The 21,011-nt window shown below is 45.4% G+C and overlaps 1 protein-coding gene across 15 annotated transcripts in view; it reads right to left on the bottom strand.

Annotated features, from left to right (window-relative positions):
• Positions 1-21,011, bottom strand: part of LOC139760351 (uncharacterized) — a 492,128-nt gene that overhangs the window by 207,812 nt on the left and 263,305 nt on the right. For 14 of the 15 annotated variants that reach the window (XR_011715318.1, XM_071683401.1, XM_071683413.1 and 11 more), the window contains 3 exons: positions 15,680-15,890; positions 3,452-3,617; positions 318-1,700 (listed from right to left, as the gene is read on the bottom strand). Coding sequence is in view for 14 of the 15 variants with exons in the window: in XM_071683401.1 (XP_071539502.1) it covers positions 318-1,700; positions 3,452-3,617; positions 15,680-15,890 (1,760 nt within the window). In the remaining variant the exon portion in view is untranslated. Of the gene's footprint in view, positions 1-317; positions 1,701-3,451; positions 3,618-15,679; positions 15,891-18,190; positions 18,693-21,011 lie in introns of those variants that run through there. The other variant, XM_071683414.1, reaches the window with a different exon arrangement.

The raw sequence follows: 21,011 nt of genomic DNA, 5'->3' as shown, positions 1-21,011 counted from the left end.
GGTACAAGATCATGCTTGTTTGATGATAAAGACTGCTATGCAAAGGAAGGTGTGAGAATTTTCATAAAAAATGATGGGTCTGAATGAAGTCTATTGTTAACATGTAAGCTCTAGTTCATTTGTTGCAAAATTAAAATATACTCTGGTTGTACATACACAGTGAAAGAAAAAATATATATATACCACACTCCTTTAAACCTAGGGTGAATAAAACTGCACAGCTGGGCAAATACACTAAATGATTACGCAATATGATTTTTCAATAAACACCCCAAATCATTATAGCAAATAACAAAGAGGATGATTTTTCATCTTACCTGCTGCATCTTCTTGCTGTCTCCATCAGAACCATCATCTGGCAAAGAAGTATTCATTGTATCATCCTGTAAACGATGACGAGGTAACCTTGCAGATGCTGATCTCATGAAATTATTGTTAATGCTCCCATTTGGAGAAGCACTATTTGCATAACTGCCTGGTGGAGTGGGAACACTGTTTAGGGTAGTATTTGGTGATGTCTCATGCTTATGGAGTGGATCCTCAAGATTGTATGCCCGATGCAATTCTTGTGAAGGATCCTGTCGGTGATTTTGTCTAGTGTCTGGCCTCATGTCTTGTCGAAGATCTTGCCTGGGTGCTTGTCTCGGATCTTGTCTTGAGAACTGCCTCAGATCTACTCTCTGATCTTGACCAATATCTTGCCTTGGAATTTCTCTTAGATCCTGACCAGCTCCACGTCGCAAACTATTAGTTGCATTGGGTGGTGCTGTAGTGACAGCTGGTTTGTGCGGAGTATACAGATCAGGTGTGGCAGCTCCTGCTGGTGGTACACGTTGAGATACACCTCCATGAGGGTTGTGCAGATGGTGATCATTACTTGGATTTTCTCCTGGTCCTGCAGGAGAATAACGTGAAGCAGATCTACTGTGCATGTGCGAGTGATATAATGATGACTGGCGCATTTTTTGGGCATAATTTTCCTCAGACCAGTGATCAGATTCATTCTGACCAACAGAGGATTTTGGTCTAGTTTCATTAGGTCTCGGCAGATCACCACCACTACCACGCCGATAAGACCACATATTGCTACTACTGTGTCTACGATCGTAATCAAGGAAATCTGCACTATGTGGACGAGGAGGTCCTGATGGACGATGACGATGATGAGGATCTGGGTGGGAAACACGAGGAAGTGTGTCGTCTTGCCGACAAAAGTTAGATCTTAGTGGGTCTGAAAGTTGTAGCTCTTCAGACAGTCTTGTTCCACCACTTCTTGAAGAAGCAAAAGAATCTCTCTGGTCAGGTCTTCGAATAGGGCTATGAGGCGTAGAGTTTGATCCATTACTGTCCCCATATACATCTTCATAGTCTCCACGACCTCCACATGCTGTCACCCCATATGCATCAGGGGTCCTTCGTTCAGCTGTTGGGGGATGATAATGTACACCTCTTCCATCAGATGCACGTGATTCAACAGCACCATTTCCACCACCACCATGATCAGTATATGTACGTGGATCTCGTTCGTCTCGCTCAGGAGATCGTTCTGGAGATGTACTATAATCCCGAGAAGAGTTTAACCGCTTTGGTTTGGGTGGAGCATTTGCATAAAGTGGTTGGCGATCTCCAGGGCGCAAGACTGTGGTTGAATCACATGATGTATTCAGTCTATCTCCCTGAAGACGTGATGATTCACTTGCCTGCAATATATCAAAATATGAATTTTGCATCTAGCTCTAATGTGAATGTCAAGGATAACCATACAATGTCATTTCCCATTAGTGATTTATAAATTTCCACAAAAATATTTACAATCTGAAAATGTTATAGTAGGACAATGACTAATGGAACTAAACACTTTTGGCAATGGTCAGTAAAGTCACAATATTTTCTTCTTTCTTTGATGTCTGTTATTTCCCAATTGAGTGTTGCAATATCATACGCAAATAACTAACTCTTAGAGATAAAAATCCTCATTGATTCCTTCCATAGTTCCTTATTTTATCAAGTAATACAAGAGAAAAAGATCTTCATCTCCACACTCCACCTTCTACAACATGCTTGAGACACATGAGCAGTAATCCCAATATATTGTTAAAAGAATCCGTCAATCTATTTTTGCAATTAATGCAATTCATAATTTAGTAAATCATCCGACATTCAAAATATTTTACTTGTGTATGAATCACACATGCAACAGTTCTATTCATACAAAAAGTGTACAAACCCAAACTTAAGCATTTCTGAGATGATGGTAAATAAGAACACATTAAGAGTTAAGTAAAGCTTTTTTGAATTATAATAATAAATCCTTCATGATTTCCTTGGAATTCACTGATTAGTGTACGAGACTACCTTAAATGAAAACCTTATCCAAATCCAACAAAAAACAAACTGAATTACATGGGTCAAGTTTACGGTTACTCAGATATCAAATAATTACTTAACCATAAAAGTTGGTTTGCCATGTAATTAATTACAAATATAGGTGGTTTATACCATGTTTACAGTAAGAAAAATATTATATGCATCTTGTTAGCTTATCACAAATTTCGTATTAAATTCATGAAATTATGAAGCTGCAGTATTTCTCTAATCGGAGATGCTATTTCGGTGACTACTGAAGTAATATATTACTGAGCAATGGGCTATATTTGTTTATTTGAACTGCTCTTCGTCTATGATGCAACTTACTTCTGAAGGCCTTAATAACCCAGGTCAGAGATGGCTTTTAACAAATCCCGAAAATCATCCCAACAAATATGGCCTGCAAAGTAGGCTATTCAAGTATTATGAACTGGTTACTTTTTTGACGTGAAACACTGGTATGTACTTTAAGTTGTAATTCCTGAATCAATGATTATTTTTGTTATCTTACGTGTTCTGCTGAACAATCAAAACGCTTGGCTTTTTGTTGCTTGAATTTTTTTTTTCCCATCAGGTAAGAAAACTTACAGGCTATCTATGATATGTGAAATGTTCTCCAGCGTATTAGAAAAGTAATAATTCGTACAAGAAAAGGTTATTCTAGTAACTGAAAATGTTCTCTTGCTTACTGTTGAGGATGTACACAACTTTTACAACGATTACGGTTATATATTCTTTAGCCACGTAAACTGCAACAATGATATTAAAAAGAAAATGAATTTAGTGCTTATCCCTGTATTTATTCTCATAATCACAAAATTATGAGGTCAGATACTATCAGAAAAAGATATCTTTCCCTTTCACAGAAATGTGCAAAAACCAAACATAAATCGTCATGTGAGCATTAAAGAGACAGAAAACTGTACCATTATAGGCCACCATTCTGCCCGAGATAACTGACCTCATCACAACATTAACATCTTTATTTCTCCCCCATTTAAAACTATCAAACTTAACAAACACCTTTATTTTCCCCTCATTTAAAACTATCACACTTCAGTCAAACGTAACCTTGTGAACTTACCTCATCCAGCGATCGACCGTCTGGAGAGCGGTACCTCCGCGAGCGGTAACCGTGGAAACCCGAGTCGCTCTCATCTGCAGAAGGCGAGGCCGTGGACGCTAGGGACGACACCGAGGGTCGCTCGCTCCGTCTGGCGCTGCTCCCGCTACTCCACTTCTCCTCCAGGCTGTGGAAAACACGGGGCTCAGTAAAACATGTTTCCAGTATTTTACGCCTTTCAGACATAAGGGCATTTTCATTATCAAACGATGTCCATACACTTGTTTAATCTACGTCTAAACCTAGAACGATCGAATATATTTTAATCATGAAACACATCTGTACCATATTCACGTGCGGAATATATCTTAATATCTTATTTAGGAGAGTATGTGCTGCAGGACACACATGCCTCGTCGCACCATCCCCACCGGAAACCACACAAAGCTACATGTCTTCCACATAAAGGATACATGTACATGGATGGACCACATATAAATATCGCCAGGTAAAACTTCCGAGACACAATTTCATGTTTTCAATTTGAACTTCATGGTGCCGTTTCTTTTTTCAAAATACAGAGAACAAACGTCAGCTCATGAAAACCAACAAACTCGCCAACATAAATGAGTGAGAATATACGCAGCGGAAGTCGAAGGACAAAAGGCAAAGAAAAAAATTTTCTTGCAAATATAACGGTAATGTAATATTCTTGTATGACGGAAATCGTCATCCTTAAACACTGAGACACACCTAAAGCCCCAAATATTACTGTCAAGACGTAGAGACCGAACACTTATCAGTCTAACCCAACATTATTATATATTCTGGGATATCCACTTCCGATCTTTTCATGCCGCGCATACTGAACTCGGAACAAAGAAATCCCATGTACCAGGGGAACCTGTTCATGCATTTGTTCTTATACACCTGCGCAACTAGCCTGACTTACACTGGTTCATCTAAACAATCTTTAATATCTTATCACTACGCTATCCTATCATATAACAGCAGGCGTCATGGCCTATTTCACACTAGGTGACGCAACTCGTACACTCATCAATATATATATATATATATATATATATATATATATATATATATATATATATATATATATATAAACTTTGTAGATGTAACAACTGCTGTCAACAATGTCATGTCCGTGGTAGCATGAACATAGCTATGACAGTTTAACTAAACGAACATCAAAAGAAATTGTACCTTTCACCACTTCATAAGCTCGTACGGCGATTACAGATGAGCAATTCTAAACAATAAAAAGCGGACGAACAGTTCTGGAGAACACGGGGACACAACATCATCATAAATAAAAACATTTCTACAAACATTTAAGGTTGTCAGTAAGGCTGGCTAGGAACACAATAACAACAATGGTGGGGGGATGAATCATGGGGATGGGGAGGAAGTGGAGGTCAACCCTGGGGGGGAATGTGTGGGCGGGGCGGGGAGTGGTATGTGGAACAGGGAGTGGAAGGGTGAGGGTGGGAGTGGCGAGTGGGAGTGTGGATGGCAGAGACCTCTCTCATGGCGAGGGGTGGAAGGTCCTTCGGACACGGAGGAGAGAACAGAACAAAATGTGCAGCAAAGCGCACGACAAATGTGGGACAATTAACAACACCTGGCTGGTGGCCGAGGATGCATAACTCCAGCATGAGAATGGAGAAGGAAACAATGTATCTATAAGGACTACATAGACTAGGAAAACATCAGAGAATACATCCCAGAACAGAGAAACAAATACAACACAAGCTCTATGAGTGTTATTGGAGAAAAGAATAACACCAGCCCTAGCTACGAGAAGGGAGAGCAGAGTACATACAATACGAGTACTCAACAGTGAGATGTTGCCATGAGGCAAGCCAAGCGCGTAATGCCCACCGCAGTCATCCTGCTCGCATGACCATACTGCTTCATGATTCGCTGCAACAGATCACTGCACAGCTGTCGTCTTATCTTGAGTTCACCCACGAGTTATTAGCCATCTGTCCAGTCTTTTCTTCAAGGTTCCAGGACGTAGCTCCTAGCACATTCATTTCTGAGAGAGAGAGAGAGAGAGAGAGAGAGAGAGAGAGAGAGAGAGAGAGAGAGAGATAGAGAGAGAGAGAGAGAGAGAGGTCAAGACTGGTGAAGAAGTGAGAGCTGAGTTGAGGGCTGGGGAATGCCGAGGGAAAAGACATGGCCGTGTCAGCGGTAGCTTTCCAGCACATCAAGTTCCCGGAAGGCCACCTCATTGGCCGGAAGAACCACTGTCATTAAGCATATCACAACAGTTTCCTAAGACACGAAGGGCGGACGCCAAGGAGACTTGGTCCAAATCCTCCCTTCACCCTAATGCTTTAAAACCTAACCTACACCTGAACTAAACCATCCTACCAATGTGACCTGAAATTTCAGCGTATGTAAACTCATTCCATCGATGAGCACCATAATTCCAATCAGTTCCCCAAACAAACCAATCTACATCTAGACCTCATTGCTAGTTAACCAATCCAACCGATCCTCATCCAAATTCTTTCGTCAGTTATGCAAACTTCGGTAATCAAACTAAAGTACGCCCCCTGTTAACTGATCCTCAGTATCATGTCCCATTTCAAACCCATCGTTAGTGCAGGTGCCCAATCAACCAATCACCAATAAAGCTCCAGATTAAACCAATTTACATAGGTCCTCGATAACCACTCCACAACATAACTCTTCAAAAGCTAACGACTCATAACGAACCTTTGAAAGCTATACCAGACAGAGACCACTGTCCCACAGCTAACCAATCGGCACGAGAGTTCAGGAGACAATTCCCGTAACAACTGCGAACGTAAGTGATTCATAAGAAGCTAACTAACGTATAGGAACGTTGTAGTGGTTGGCGTTCCTGACCGTGACGCCCAGGGTCGAGGTCATAAGTTCGAATTCTGGTTGCGGCAGTCGGTCCACAGTCAACCCAGCTGTTCATCCACCCCCTAGGGGTTGGTCAATAAAATGTACGTTCTAAACCTTCTTAGTTCGTACATCTTACCGTACAGTGTAATGGTGATCTGTACTGTTGTGATATATGGTAAGACAAGGTGATTTGTACTGTTGTGATATATGCTAAGACAAGGTGATTTGTACTTAAATATAATTTGTGCTGTATAATGATGATTTGTACTCTGTACCTGGCCAAGGTAATAAATAACGTGCGTTGGTAATTTGCACTGTTGCAGTGGTACTTATGATGAAGGTAATTTGTTCTGAAGGTAATATGGACCGTGAAGGTAATTTGTATTATGAAATTCATTTGTACTTTGCAAAGGTGATATTTCCTCAGTACAATGCACTGTGAGTGTTTTATCCTTTGTACCATGTAAAGATGGTATGTACTGCGTAAAGGTGATGTGTAAGATGTAGTGATTTATATAGTCCAATATGGTGATTTGTGCAGTGTGGATAATTCTTGTGTACACGCGGTTTGTAATTTGAGAATGTGATCTGTCCTTTGTGAAGGTGATTTTCACTATGTGGAGGTAATCTGTGTGTGTGTGTGTGTGTGTGTGTGTGTGTGTGTGTGTGTGTAGCGAATACTGAGTTAAATGTAATTCATGGAAGATAATCTATATAACGTGAATGCGACATTCTATAATCTGTGTTACTGTGATCTCGTTGTACCGAGCGAGTGTACTTTCATATCTATATATGACATCCATCAGCACAAGCCTGATAGCAGAACGGATATAGATCCATCTATAACATTACTTTTACCAACATTTCGGAAAATGCATCCCCGTATGAGACATGGTACACACAGTGACGGTTAAAAAGGGCGTTCTGGAATTCGACAAATACGTTGCGCGCATGTTCCGGCGGTGACGTCACAATGTTTACAATATGGCTGACGGCGGCGGAATGCCATTGTTTAAGCGACCAAATGTGGCCCCCGTGTCCTTCCTCCGGTCTGGGCTCAAATGGCTGTTTCCTTTACACCTCGCTCCGTTTTGGGGTATGAACCGGAAGGGTATTCAAAGTCTGTATGGCAATTTAAATCGTTCTAAAACAATAGAATTTCGATACCATCACACTCGTATTAGGTCAGTGACATACATATATAAAGGCAGGAAAAGCAAAATTCAGCTCGCTTTACCTTCCCAACGGCCCAATCTTACATTTACAAAAGCCACACACTAGAATACTGTGAGGTTACCCTGCAGGGAGTTCTTTAAGAACAACAGGACTTACTGTTGGAAGATGTAGTAGGCAAGTAGGCCTCAGGCTAAATTTACTAGGGGGGGGGGGGGGTAGATTTACTTGGGGGTTGAGTTTCCCAAACGCCTGGGAATTGGGCATGAAGACTGGGATGAGGTAAATGGATATTGTACACCAAGTGAGGGATGTCCGCAACTCCCGGCCTAACTCAGCAGCGGGACGGAACAAGATCTAACGCGTGTCATTCCCACACATACGACATACACGCCAATGAGCTGGCAGGAGTCCAGCCTTCTCTCTCTCTCTCTCTCTCTCTCTCTCTCTCTCTCTCTCTCTCTCTCGAGAGAGAGAGAGAGAGAGAGAGAGAGAGAGAGAGTTGAAGCTTCTTCGGCAGGACAATTCGACCCTTGAGCACGGCGGTTCGACCCTTGAGCACGATGGTTCTACCCTTGAGCACGACGGTTCGACCCTTGAGCACGACGCTTCGACCCTTGAGCACGACGGTTCGACCCTTGAGCACGACGGTGCGACCTCTGATCACACCATTAAAATCTTTGCCCCTCGACCTGATCACTGTAAGCAGGTCAAAGGTCACGCTAATCTACCAAACGTCGTATTGCTGTGCTCACGGGTCGAACTGCAGCGCTCATGGGTCGAACTGCAGCGCTCACGGGTCGAACTGCAGCGCTCACGGGTCGAACCGTCGTATTCAGAGATGGAGTAACTGCGAAGGAAAGCCACAGCCCCCCAGCACGATAATTATATATAATATCAGTATATCATTACTTGCCAACTTGTATACATAATACCATTATATCATTACTTGGCAAATTGTATCTATAATCCCAGAATATCATTGTTTGGCAAATTGTGTCATCTATGCTTGCGTTACCAACACTTGTAAACAATGTTCCGGATTTTCAGAGAGAGAGAGAGAGTGGAAAAGCTGGACTTTCTCTTGCGGATAGAATGATGAGGTTAATCACAGGAGGTAAAAGGTTGAAGGAACGAGCTAGAGAAAAAAAAAAGAAATAAAAAACATATATAACCGCATGAAATATATAAAATGGAGAGAGATTCACACAATAAAAAATCCAGGTTGCTCGAGGGATCTGCAGTAGTATTACATCACCCGTCAACTGTGCATCAACCGACACAGTCACACATAACCTCTTTTCAATTCAGACGGTGTTCATCTGGCTCAGGCTCTCGCAAGGTTTGACCCGAAAATGATCAAGCGTGCCGTGTGACCTTTCCCCTTCAACCCATTAAGGAGAAATCTCGGTCAAAGTCCCCCAATTATCAAATTATGATCCGATGGCGCCTGATTAATATTTGCGTCTTACGTGCTTCGAGCGGTGTCACGTACTCATTACGTTCGGATAATACCCTCCTGTTCCTCATTACCAGTGAGATTTTGCTCATGACTCGGTGTGTGTGTGTGTGTGTGTGTGTGTGTTTGTAGTTACCAATTTCATTTGTAAGGGCTGAGGGGTATGACGCTACCGGGGGCCCCATCTCTTGAAAAGTGTGTGTTTGTGTATGTGTGTGTGTGTGTGTGTGTGTGTGTGTGTGTGTGTGTGTGTGTAACTCAGCGATCCATGTGGACGCGGGAGGGCAACATGTAAGGAGGGAACACATCACAAATCAGGCCACACCTTATCATCAGATAACAGGAGGATGGGCAGTGTACCGGGGTGGTGCATAATGGGTGGCGCCGCCACACCACTTCACAGCCAGGCCTGCTCTGCCACACGATGAGGATAAACGAAAATAAACATCCAGTGTGTAAAATTACTCTACACACTGGCCACGAATGTACGACCGATGTCACATACTTGCTAGAGCAATCTGTACCCAACCCCAAAGGTGAATACTCATCTATTCAGTTTGACGAATATATATATATATATATATATATATATATATATATATATATATATATATATATATATATATATATATATATATTTGCAGATATACCACTAGGAGAAGGAATCAGGAGAATCCTGAGCATTTTCGTGTATTGACACATCTTGAAAGAGCTGATGGCATTGCTACATTTACGAAGTCACCAGGACTCGTTCTTGGAAAGTCTCGAGTATTTATGAATAAACAAAGTAAATAACCTTGTCAGGACGACGGTCAAGGCGCCTGAGTATGTATGACCTTGGAAGTATCAGGTCAAAGGTCATGTCATCATCATCATGCCCCAACGATCGTACCAAGACGTTCGACGGATCCAGCTTCCCACCTCCTGGGAAGCTGGAGTATTAAAACGAACATCACGAAAAAAAAAAGAGAATAATCTACATTTACTTCATCCTTAATCCTGAAGATAATACACACTGGCTTAGAACTACAAACCCGAAAGTACAACCTTGTGCAACCTCTACATACCCAAAATACATATGACACGCGTGAACCCAAATAGTTAAAACGAGTCTACCTCTAAACACAGATGCCATCCAGGACCTCTGGAGCAGAACGCAAGACGACCCCCTCCCAAAAACACTGTGGACACTATATACTCACTGTGTATTTTACGTCATGATGGCTGTTGAGGGCCTCCGCCAGGGGGCTGAGTGAAGTCATATATTTAATCATTGTCTTATCACATGTGTATTCATGCCGGAGATGCCAGATGTGTGACGACTGCTTTCGGGGAGGGAGGGAAGGAGGGAGGGAATTACGAACCCGCCATGGGACTAGCCCCAGTCAGCCGCGGTTCTCAACATTAACGTCATCAGTTCCAGCCTCCCTCCAGCACGTTGCTTTCCGACGATCTATACGCCCTCAAGGGCCGTCCGGTAGCACCGTTTCGGGGGTGATAACACCAGAAGGGAGGTGTGTGGGTGTAGGTGGCAATGCCGCCGATAAAACCCGCGGCAATATTCTCGAAATGAGCGTATTGTATCTACACAACAAAGTCCCCCACCAGAGTCAAGGGCAGACAGGTGGCAGGTTGCCAGCTAGTGGGATAACCCCGCTGTACGCTACCACCTCCTCCTCCTCCTGCTCCTGTCGTTGCTGCTGCACCCTACCCACCGCCTTCTACCTCCTCCTCCTCCCTCCTCCTCCTCCTGCCGGTGCAGCAGGTGTTCGCTTCTGCGTCTCAGGCGGTAGGGCGTCGTTGTCACACCAGCACCACCACTCACTCGTTCGCTGAATGAAATCCCGGCCGGAAATTCCAGTTGGTGTGGTGGTGGTGGTGGTGTACGGCGGTGTAGAGTGCCCGGCAAGCGCCCGGATCTCCTTGAATGAAGTTTACAGTGTGTGTGTGTGTGTGTGTGTGGTGTTCCACGTCTCCCTACCTGTGTGGGAGGCGTCCACGAGATCCCAAAACAACTCCTCGCGATGATTCACTCAATGAAATCACAACTCACAGCACCCATGAACTTCGACGTCACTCCACAATTAATCACCAATATATATATCTATCTTTTTCTTACATATCTTTTTTTCATTTCATTCCTTTGTCTGCATTCGGGCACTGATCACAGCACAACGCGCTCACACTACCTCCCTCCGTTACTCTGTTGGTTCTGTGTATGTTATTTTCCTCAGACCTCTGCCCCGTTATCAAGGCACACAGACACAAACACAGACACAGACGGTCTGTGCCCCACGACGCACGGCGACCTTTAAACAAGCGGCAAGGTGTTTACCTACGTGCGCATCCCGCACCTCGCTTGTCGACAGGTGAAGAGCACAGAGAGAGGGAGAGACAGACATACCCCGCGCCACAACACTAAACCACCACCACCCACTACCACCGCCGCCGCCACACTGACTCACTGAACGTTGTTCACTCTGGTCCCAGACGTGGTGAGGGAGGAGGAGGAGGAGGAGGAGGAGGAGGGGGAGTGTTGTTGCTGCCTGGGGTGTGGGGGTATTAAGGGGGGTGTCGTCGTCGTCGTCGTCGGGGGGAGGAGGATGGGGGGAACACGGTGATAACACGCCTCCCCACATAAGGGATGATAACACCGTGGCACCCTATCAGTGACCTGTGCCTTATCTTCATCAAGATAACACCTGCTCAGTAGCAGGTCTGTTCTTTCCCCGTCGTGCACATGTCCAGTACCGTGATGCGGGGAAGACATCCAAATTACGGCTCGTCCTTTTCCAATGCCACGTCCCAATTACAACAGTCCTAGGAACGTCAAATGTCACGTCCCAATTACAGTCTTAGGAAATATCAAATGCCACGTCCCAACCAAAAAAATCTGGATACAGATGACATAAAAAAAACACCTACAATAACAAAGAAAACAACAAACATGTCCTCCACGAAGGGATGGGACTACCTGTGGTGACCTGAGATGACCTGACGTGACCCTAGCAACCCCCTCCCCCTACACACACACACACACACACACACACATACACACCCGTCTCGGTGCATCCATGGGAGGCACACTACAGGACCCTACCACAACAACAGAGGGACGTGAAGGCGTGGCGGTGATGAGGAAGGCCCTCTGCACCTCCTCCTCTGGCGCGTCGCGTCGACCACTTTGCTCTCACCAAGTGTGTGCGTGTGTGTGTGTGTGTGTGTGTGTGTGTGTGTGTGTGTGTGTGTGTGTGCCTTCCCTTGCCCTCTGACTTTTCCGTTTCTCCTCCTAGGATGGACCAGCCGTGCCGCCGTGGCCTGCCGCTCCCCCCGACCCCCCTCACCTCGCCACGATCGAAAAAAACACCTCATGAGCTCCTCTCCTCCTCCCCCTTCCATCCTTCCCCCGCCTCTGCCCAAGTCTTACAGGAGCACGGTGGTGGCTGTCGGAAACGTACGTGTGTGAAGACGACAACGAGGAGAGGGACGGCGTTAGTTCCCGGTGGTGGAGAGAGAGAGAGAGAGAGAGAGAGAGAGAGAGAGAGAGAGAGAGAGAGAGAGAGAGAGAGAGAGAGAGGAACAATGAGATGACACACACACACACCACGTTTCCTGCGTCCTCAAGTACTCCACGCCCAAATATCATTCTCATTCTGAGAGAAATATTTCCCAACACCCGGTGTCTGCTGTCCAATGATGACACACACTCTCTCTCTCCCCACACCACCTCACCACCCGTGGTAAAAGTCCCCCCTCCCCAACCATGTGCGCCCCTTGGGAGGGGTGGGGAGGTAGCGGAGGGTTGCCGACATTACCACAAAGCTTGTCACGTGACATTGTTTACACACCGGGCCGCGCCACCTGTTGTGTCTGAGGCGAGTGTGTGTGTGTGTGTGTGTGTGTGTGTGTGGTTGGGGACGGGATGTGCACGGGGCGTTATCTCCCTGCACACCACTCACCGTCTCCCCTCCCTCACTCACCCGCCCCATCACATTCCGTCCCTCTCCACCCACCCTCCACCCCAACTCACCCGGTCTCATTCCGTCCCTCCAACATCGCCCACACCATCACATTCCGTCCCTCCAACATCGCCCTCCCAAAACACCCCCTGGGCGGACAGAACAGTGTTGGAGATTACCCCGCGACTCACGGCGATGCTGAAGATTATGGAGGGCGACCTGAGTATGGCACACACACACACACACACACACACACACACACACACACACACACACACACACACACACACACGGTTACTCTCATGACCTCAGAGATCCGTCAAACCCGAACTGTGTATTTACAGGCCAATGGTAGCATACAAACCGTTCTATATTTATCTATTTACTTCATATATTTACACACACACACACACACACACACAGCAAACAAGTTGCAAGGGATACCTTTCGGTCTAAAAACATGGCTACCCGCTGGAGAGAGAGAGAGAGAGAGAGAGAGAGAGAGAGAGAGAGAGAGAGAGAGAGAGAGAGAGAGAGAGAGAGAGAGAGAGAGCGTAACAAAGACTCTCACCGTGTAAACGTTACCGTCAGTCACAGGTCTAACAGAAGACGTAACGGGGATGCCTTCTTACCATACCTTCTGTCAACGCCGACGTTTTAAGTGTGGTTATTCACCTCCTTCCTACCACCATAATAAAGAGGAAGCTGGTCAAATGAACAGCTTTATATATTTCTCTCTCCAGTTTACAGTTTCCTTACCTTCACTACAATCAGACTTAATGACAGGCTAATGAGGCGATTAGCAGTGGACAGTGGTGAAGCAATGTGGGTGTCTATGCATTCAACTGAAGCAAAAATAATTTACCACAGTACAAAGTGTAAATAATAATAATAATAATAATAATAATAATAATAATAATAATAATAATAATAATACATCCGACGTTAAAGAGAATAGTACAAAGTGTGGGGGAAACAGACACAACTTGGAAACTCTCTCTCTCTCTCTCTCTCTCTCTCTCTCTCTCTCTCTCTCTCTCTCTCTCTCTCTCTCTCTCTCTCTCAGCAAACCAGGAAGCGCACAACAGTGAAACTGGGTCACTAATACAACGGACAGCCGCTGTGTAAATAGATCTAGAAAAAGTCTTTTGTTTGGACGATAAGGTAACAGTGCGACGATCACATGTTTGTGTGTACACGTTTGTGTGTGTGTGTGTGTGTGTGTGTGTGTGTGTGTGTGTGTGTGTGTGTGTTTGCGAGCGTGTACAAACACGTGTGAGCCGGGTGATGACGCGTTATGCACGAGTATATACCCACCTGGCTACCACGACCAGCGTGTACCTACGTCATCTTTTAAAGTTTCGTGTTTCGTATTACAATTTTCCTATACGACCCACAGTGAACGCAGTGACCTGTGCCAAACCATCCACGTCTTAATTTCACTAGACGTACATAATTACAGTGTAATGAATGCATACGTGTGTGTGTGTGTGTGTGTGTGTGTGTGTGTATAATACGGTAGAGGTATGGCTAGTTGCTGCCTCATCCGCCACACGCTTGCACAAGACTCGCCAGGTAAACACGGATCCCCCCGTCCCATCTCGTCTCCCGGGGAATTCAACGCGCGCTCAAATACCAAGCCTAGCCCACCCGGGGGCCTCGCCAACGCTACGCTATTTTCTCCATCAATGACACGCGTTGACAGCTAATATAAGGCAGGGGGAGGAAACGTGTGGCACTTCTGCTAAGCTAAATGTCAAATCAACTCGTTTAACTAATTCCTAGCCTCACAGTGATGCTATAATATACATGGAAGCCTTTTAATAACCAGGAGGGTTTTCCAGACATGAAGAGAATACCAGTTTCGGTGGATTTCTCGCGTCTGATCCAGTTCTGTGTGTGTGTGTGTGTGTGTGTGTGTGTGTGTGTGTGTGTGTGTGTCAGGATCCAGGTCGCGTCGGGTTACCCCCGCTAGTGACCTTGTATCCCCCAGCCCGCCTACAGGCCGTTGAACCGCTTCAACCATCCCGCGCACCCACATATCCTGCCACTACCGTACACAGCGCATCCTACCCTCCTACCACATCACTTCCCAACACACAGTATCCTATGTTTCACCAAATGTATTTCAGGAATGTGAAAGTACCCAATGTCCAATAGTTCCTCATTAATCATTTACCGTACAACACTAACATCAAGTTAACAATATATTACAAGAGCAGTGTTTCAATCAATATCAAAAGTATGGGAAATCAAGTTCAAATCTCAGTTCTCAAAACATGTAAAAACGTAAATCTATGGTTGTGCAAACACACGGGCAGATATCTCCACATGACAAACTATCAATATATCAAAACATTTTCATATCAGGTCGCGGTAGGGGGGGGAGGAGTATCTGGGCCAAGATACGATATCACTGCAAATAGAATATATATATATATATATATATATATATATATATATATATATATATATATATATATATATATATATATATATATATATATATATAAAAACCTGAAAAAAGACAGAAAATTATAAACAAAAACATATCCACAACACAGCAACTTAATAACAAAAACAAAACATTTCCCCGAAACAAAAATTACACAACACCCGAAAAACAAAAAACAAAAATATCAGAATTTCATCACAAGCTGCCTCAAAGGATGAACACATCCCCGGGTAAGAAGAGGAGGAGAAGGAGGAGGAGGAGGAGGAGGAGGAGGAGGAGGAGGAGGAGTGGGGTGTCATCACCTGGTATCCTTCTGCAAGATGGAGGCGAGCGAGAGGGCGTTCATCCACTGGGCCATCTGGTCCTTGGTGTCGGCGGCGAAGTAGTAGGTGCGCATGTTCTGGTGTTCCGCCTTGAAGGCATGCCGGCGGAAGACCCGGTCCTCCGACACCACGGGGCTGATCTTGAAGGAGGGTAGAGGCAGGGAACCCAGCGCCTTGTCCTCCTCGGGACCTGACGACACAAGGGGGGAGATAAGCAGATCTAAGTCACGGGAGTATAATGCTGGGGGAGATAACTGTCAAATGGGGCTCCAGGGGTGATAGATACACACACACACACACACACACACACACACACACACACACACACACACATATATATATATATATATATATATATATATATATATATATATATATATATATATATATATATATATACTCAGGGTAAACCCTACTTTCCTGAAGTGAGTCAATATGTATGTGACAAATCTTACCTGTTGTGTGATGAATCTTATTACGTTATGAGGTCACTGATGCGAATGAGTTTCATACGTATTGTAGGTGCGTATGACGTGGCAGGGAGAAACGTACAGTGGTTTCGAACTCAGGACGTCGGCTTCGTGTGCTGAAAACTTTATCCTCTGGACAACCAAGAGACTATCTGGGATCTAAGCTCCCGCGATCCCTTCGGCATGACGTTAAGACCCCTGGGCGTGATCGCCTAGCCTTGAAAATGACCCCTGAGGGTCAAATCAAATGGGACATCATAATCAAGGTCGTATACCGCCGTCCTACTGGATCCTACCCTCGTGCTGAAGGGGGTTAGGTTTGTATATATTGTGGCCACGTTCTTATCATCATCATACAACCTCAGGACCCAACAATAATGAGGCTGTACTCCGCGCACCAGCAAGGAAGTTATAACTCCTCTGGAGGAAGGAGGTGGTTAACGAGACTCTACTCCCGTATGCTGACGACGATACAGCCTCGCTGAAGCTAAACCCCCCCCTCACTCGTCATCTCACCACACGTAGGTGAAGCCCGGTAGCACACACACACACACACACACACACACACACACACACACACACACACACACACACACCTGTGGTCAACTAACGTTCAATACAAAGCAGATGTGAAGGTGGGACATGTCCAGAGTCGCTCGCTCCTCTACACAGGAGACCTTCGCCGTGCAGCTGCCGTCCAGCCGTGTTACAACCGGAGACTGCCAGCGGAGTCTTGGCACTGGCCCATGACCCTGGGACCTTGAGGAATGTCGTAATCACACGCCACCGATGTGTGCCACCACTTAGGGCCTCCTCACCAGGTTAGGTCGTCGCAGCTGCCGTCTCTCGAGGCAAAAAAAACTGACACAAATCTGCAGGACTTGCCACCGTTCCCCAGGAGGGGGTAAAAGAGGGGGATGTGGTGCCACTGTGTTGCCATGATGGGGGTGTATCATGCCCTTGTTCTTCCCAGTCTCAACCGGATAACTAATAATTAAGGCCGATGGTGATATACCTAACAGAGCAACAGATGAATCCAGTCAAATTAACGGATAAGCGAATCAGAAATCGGCTGATGACTGCAAAAACCAACAGGACGAGTGAATTGTGACAAAAAGTGGAATGTGACAATTAGAACAAGACAAACAGGTGGATATCAGAACATGTGATAGATACAAGAACATGTGACATCTCCGAACTTGAGTATGGGAGTATAAACGACGCAGGTGTCCTAAAGGCGAATTTCCCACTGCACTCCACTGCCAAGGTGACCTTTCACACAACACGCAGTTATTATAACGCTACAATTATTGTGAAAACAAAACACGAACCCTTCACAAACGTGCAGCAGGAGGAGGCACCATGTGTACAATGGATCAGTATATTTTCCTTAATAACAAAACTATTTTTTCTACGCGACGAACGCTGCATGTTGGGTTCTGCATGACGTCATGCGCAGACACTGTCATGGGCAAGCGATGACGTGCGTTAAAAGGAAAAAAAAAGAGCACGTACGGAATTCATGCTCATGATTTTCATCATGTTTAAAGGGCAGTGTGTGTCCATGACAAGATGCAGATGCTGTTGTAAAGTGCATGACAATATTCAAACCCTATAGCTAGGTACATGATAATATGTCAAACCTATAGCCAAGGACATGGCAATATCTAAACCTTATAACTACAGACATGACAATATCTATATCATATAAATAAGGACATGACAACATCTAAACCCCAAAACTATGTACATTACATCATCTAAACTCTGATTAACTAAGGACACGATAATATGTAAACCCAATAACTAATTACATGACAGTATGTAAACTCCATATCCATATATATATGTGAGAATAACTAAACCTTATAACTAAGTACATGACAGTATGTAAACCCCACTCCACAGCTAAGCACACACGACCCAAGCTTTCCTACATCACTGAGACACGAGCATGACAACGCTTGAACAAGAACCTTCACGTCCACCCAGGGGCGGGTGAGGGAAGGAGCCTCCTCACCTGTGAGTCTTTTCCTCACCATAGCGTTAGTGCCACGAACCAACAGTGAGGGAGGGGGAAGGGGGGAGGCCTCACCACCGCCTCACGAACTCGTCCTCACGACGGTAATTACACGAATACACGAACGCGGGCCTCTCATACCTTCACCCACGATGCGCCTCTTTTGTTATCACGTCATTACAAGCGATTTTTTTTTCCACCATTTCGCTGGTAATCGTTAATTAAACCACTTCCTGTCGTAACCCCAAACACTCGCTATATACACACAAAAAAATGATCTATTATCTGTACACTGGGGTCAAATACAAGTAGGCCAATGATCATCATCAGATATCTTTAGATCAACGCTTCGTGGTTTGAGGAATTCTTGATGTATCATAGGGTCATCACGACAGGCCAGCCAAGCACGGCACAACCACGGCTTCGAGTCGTGCACGGAACCACGTCAGATGCGCGCGCGCACACACACAACACACACACGTCCGCTGACTGACTCTCTCTCACTGACCCGATGCCTCTGATACTAGCACGACCACCTCATCCCCTCCTCTCCTCCCCCTCCGCCCCACACGATGACCACCACCCACCACCACAACCATCGTCTAACTGTCATCTCCTACAACCCCGGCATCTTTTTTTTTATATATATATAGAGTACACAACCCTTAAAAACCCTCCTCCTCTCCTCCCATGTCCACTCGAAGATCCAAGTAAACAACCGAGCAAACAGGGATCGACTGGAGGAGGTGGGAGGAGGAATGCGTGCGTGTGTGAGGTTGTAAACAAGGGAGGATGGCCCGGACGGTAGGCTGGTATGGGCCGGGGGTAAAGTATGTCACTCGCGGGTCAAGAGACGACCCGCTTTTATTTTACTACACTTTACACCCACCGGGGCCCCGCCCTACACTTATACACACACCCGGGCTACACCCAATCCCCTGACTGTGTTATCAAGTCGTTCGCTAAAGCCAGGCAGCCAGCATCTGGTTAACACAAAGAGACAGGCAGGTTTCTGAAAGCCAGTCTTCCCTCTGAGCAGTTCACAGGATCGCCTGGTATACCGTTAACCTCGGCGGGGTAGTTACCAATGCAGGAATTCCTCCCACCTCGCGCCAAGACTCCGCATCGTCTCTCATTAACAAAAAAAATATAAAAAAAAACGTTTCTAGAGATTTAATCTGTTTATTCATGTGGCTTTCGCGTCCAGATTATAATCTAGTGAGGTAAATTAGGCGTTCCGTGCCCGTCGCGGTTCCGCATATTCCGGCCGCCCGGGGTACCCCGGCAGCAGGCCTGCCCTCTGGTGGGCGGCCCTGGTACTGGAACTACGCCCCCCCCCCCCCCCCCCAACAACCCTCTGGCGGCCACCTGCAGTACTACAGAGCCATGCACCCTGCCATCTGGTGGCTGTCACGGACAACGTGGACGCCGCTTCCGGCACAGCACAGCATCACGCCACTTAGTACCGATGACGCAAAGACGTGATTCTAAACTGATCTTTAGAGCCGATTTTGGACTCTCGTCTTCGACCCCCAGAGCTCAGCCTAGGCCCAACCAGCACCAAGATCAATCAGGCTGTTTGCTGCTGCAGCTCGCTGGCCTTAAAGCCAGGAAAAGTTGGTGATAATATACCCTGTGAATTCTTAAAAAAAAAGAAGTCTACACTGGTTATCCAACACAGTTTAAGATTCGCAGGGAGTAAGCTAGACACATCTGCCCATATCTGCTCCACTGGTCAATGCGTCGCACCTTCACTCCGCTCTATATCAACCTCGACCCAAACCCGAGACATGTACCCCTTCACCCTTGCCATCAAGACATCAAAACTATTGTATAACAGCAACTCATGACACCTTTAGGCCTCACTGACCTTACCTTCTTTTCCTTGCTTGACAAAAGCGATTGGAAGTTGTAACAAAAAAGTAATAATAATAATAATGCTTTTTCGAGGTGTGTGCCCCAGGATGTTGCTTCACACGAGCATGTGGCACAACTCTTTGAGTTTAGCTTCATCCCAGCATCATAACACTTTCCCTCCCAAGGAACGAGCAACAATCTAACAAACACACATGTACAGGAACGACTGCTTCACTGGATTAGGTTGTGCAAGCACACACATTTTCCAGCAGGTCAAGGGTCAGAGTTCACGACAATGATGTGGTGTTTATCTCTAGTGTTCCGTCGAGGGCAAATGAAATCCTTGACACAATGACTGTGCTGCATGATGTAGCGTATGACGTCAACTCTCACATACTTATCCCACATGATTAACATAATGATATGCAAGCGGCCGAGAGAGAGGGGGGTAATCACCCCTTCTCAATTCTACAACCATACGATGATAAATAAATGGGCTATTCATGAATAATGTACAACTCTTCATATTTACCTTTATCTCTCTCAGAGTTCTACAAGACTGATATATGTATATGGTCCATATATCCGCGTATCCATACGCAATGCTACTCGCAACACACTTCAATGCCTTATAGGCTATAGGTTTTATAAGACGAACAAGTTACAATATATACATACGTTGCATACGCTCATTTTTTCCTCCTATCGATATTCTAACTACGCATTTCTGATGAATGGCTCAATCATCATCCAGCACGACCGGGCGATTCACAGCCTCACAATCGGGTCGAGAACAATGGAGGGAGACATGAGACGAGGCGGAAACCCGAGTCCATCTGTCGGCGAAGGACGATACTACGCTGCAACACAAAGTTAATTGAAGAATGGACTGAGGCTCATGGACGAAGGACGCGTCACTCCCATGGGAGGAGGTACGACTCCCAGCCTTCCGTCAAGAGGAAAT

The sequence above is a fragment of the Panulirus ornatus genome, chromosome 36 (genome assembly GCF_036320965.1).
Source record: "Panulirus ornatus isolate Po-2019 chromosome 36, ASM3632096v1, whole genome shotgun sequence".
Classification (NCBI taxonomy): domain Eukaryota; kingdom Metazoa; phylum Arthropoda; class Malacostraca; order Decapoda; family Palinuridae; genus Panulirus; species Panulirus ornatus.
This window is presented reverse-complemented; position numbering and strand designations above follow the sequence as displayed.